This window comes from Epinephelus moara, chromosome 5, assembly GCF_006386435.1.
Source record: "Epinephelus moara isolate mb chromosome 5, YSFRI_EMoa_1.0, whole genome shotgun sequence".
Classification (NCBI taxonomy): domain Eukaryota; kingdom Metazoa; phylum Chordata; class Actinopteri; order Perciformes; family Serranidae; genus Epinephelus; species Epinephelus moara.
In genome coordinates this window covers 42,833,863-42,835,665 of record NC_065510.1, presented here as the reverse complement: position 1 = coordinate 42,835,665, position 1,803 = coordinate 42,833,863, and the positions used below count along the sequence as shown (strand labels likewise).

The window sequence follows — 1,803 nt, the reverse complement described above, 5'->3', positions numbered from 1 at the left end:
CTCATAATTTAATTCAAATGTAATTTTGGGGAAAATATCCATCTTCTTGGTGTAACACTAGTGTCAGTTTGTGTCAATGTAGCGAGTGTGACAGTTGGTTAATTAACGGTTGTATATATATTTCTAACACCTGTGAGCGGAGTGATTTTACTGTTACAAGTCCCAGTGATGTTATACTCTATATCAGCACTCATGGAATGCCTCTCGTCCAATCAAATTACTCGGTCGGAACTAACTGTTGTATAAAGCTAAATGTCTGCAGGAGGGTGGCTTTTTTTTCCTTGTTTGACTTGTTTTTCTTGTGTATCACCCTAACTCTCCTTACCCTCCCTTTTTCATTCAGATTAGTTTCTCTTCCTTTATTGTGAGTTTCTGTTAATCCCGTGCTATTACAATTTATGACACTCCAGGTTGTCATCTGCATTTCTTTTAGATACAACGTCACAGTGATTTGATGATTATGTGTTGGATAGAATATTTTTTTGTGGCAGTACACTGCTGATGGCCCATTCCTTTAAATTTAAAATTGGTGGGACAACAAGAAATGAAAATCCCCATAGTGCATGACCTGGGTTAACAGTTGTTGTATCCTACATATTGTGATGAAAGGCAAGGTCATTTGAAATTACACTTGTTCAGTGATCAAAGTAGCAGCTGTAGGATTACATTTTTAATACAAGAGCTATCAGTGAGCATAGATAAGGATCAAATAAGCAATTAACACCTGTATCTTTGTATTCTTTCAGCACGAATCCTTCCACTCTACACCTAAACCCACAACAGGGAAGAGTGTCTTAGTTAAACTGTAGCTGAAAAATGTTTCCAGAGATGAAAAGGAGTCTTTAAAAAAGTATTAAAATCCAACTCAATGGCACCTCTTTCAGAGGAACTTTAGATGAAAGTTATTATTAATCTAAATTATTTTATTTATTTATTTGTTTTTTGTTATTTTTTTACAAAGTTGAACCCACAAGGTTGGAAAGTCTATATGTGTGGCTGCATTTAGTAAACCCTAAACTTAACCCTAGCCCCTCTGACCCTAACCTCCTAACCCTAATCCTTACACGTAAACCACTAAATTACACAGTAGAAACATTCACCACATAAAATCAGGCAGACACTGGTGTTGTCTTTGTCGATGCTTTAATGGCAGAGTTTTTAACAAATGATAAAGAAGCAGCAGAAAAGATAGATTATCAAACATCAATTTTTACAGACAAAGTTTTGGATTACATCAAACATCAATTTTTACAGACAAAGTTTTGGATTACATTTTAAGATTAACTTTTTACCAAAGTCAAACAAAGAAAGAGTAACAGTGAAAGATGCTATTAACTACTTGCATGATCATCAGAAAATTGTTATTGTTTCATAACCACATCTCATGTCAACAGCTGACCTTAACCTGACTGACTGAGTGACTTAGCATACCTCTTCCCCAGGTCTCCAAGAAGGACCCCATTTCTGGTGTGGAAGACCTTGGCCAAAGAGGGACTCATGGGGGAGGGCATGTATTCTTGACATTGGTGACCACCGAGACTTGGTGCGCATTCTACTATGTAGGAGAAGAAGAAGGTACCATAGTCAAACATACAGCTCTCACTCACTTTCCCTCTATGCAGATCAAATGAACACTCACCAAGTAGATCACTATTCCAGTAACTATCCTCATCATAAACACGGAACGTAAGTTTGTCTCTCATATTAATGACGATGGGTCCAAATTCAAATCTCTCCGGCCATGTGGGATTGTCGTTGTTACTTATGATGGCAGTGCGCTTTACCTGATCTCCGTATCTCACC

At 37.3% G+C, this 1,803-nt stretch overlaps 1 protein-coding gene across 1 annotated transcript in view; it reads right to left on the bottom strand.

The window, feature by feature from the left end:
• Nucleotides 1–1,239: 1,239 nt before the first annotated feature.
• LOC126390123 (perforin-1-like) overlaps nucleotides 1,240–1,803 on the bottom strand; it is a 63,737-nt gene continuing 63,173 nt past the window's right edge. Inside the window, exon 4 of the mRNA XM_050044275.1 lies at nucleotides 1,240–1,784. Within this exon, the coding sequence (XP_049900232.1) occupies nucleotides 1,401–1,784 (384 nt within the window). The 3' untranslated portion in view covers nucleotides 1,240–1,400. The remainder of the gene's footprint in view (nucleotides 1,785–1,803) is intronic.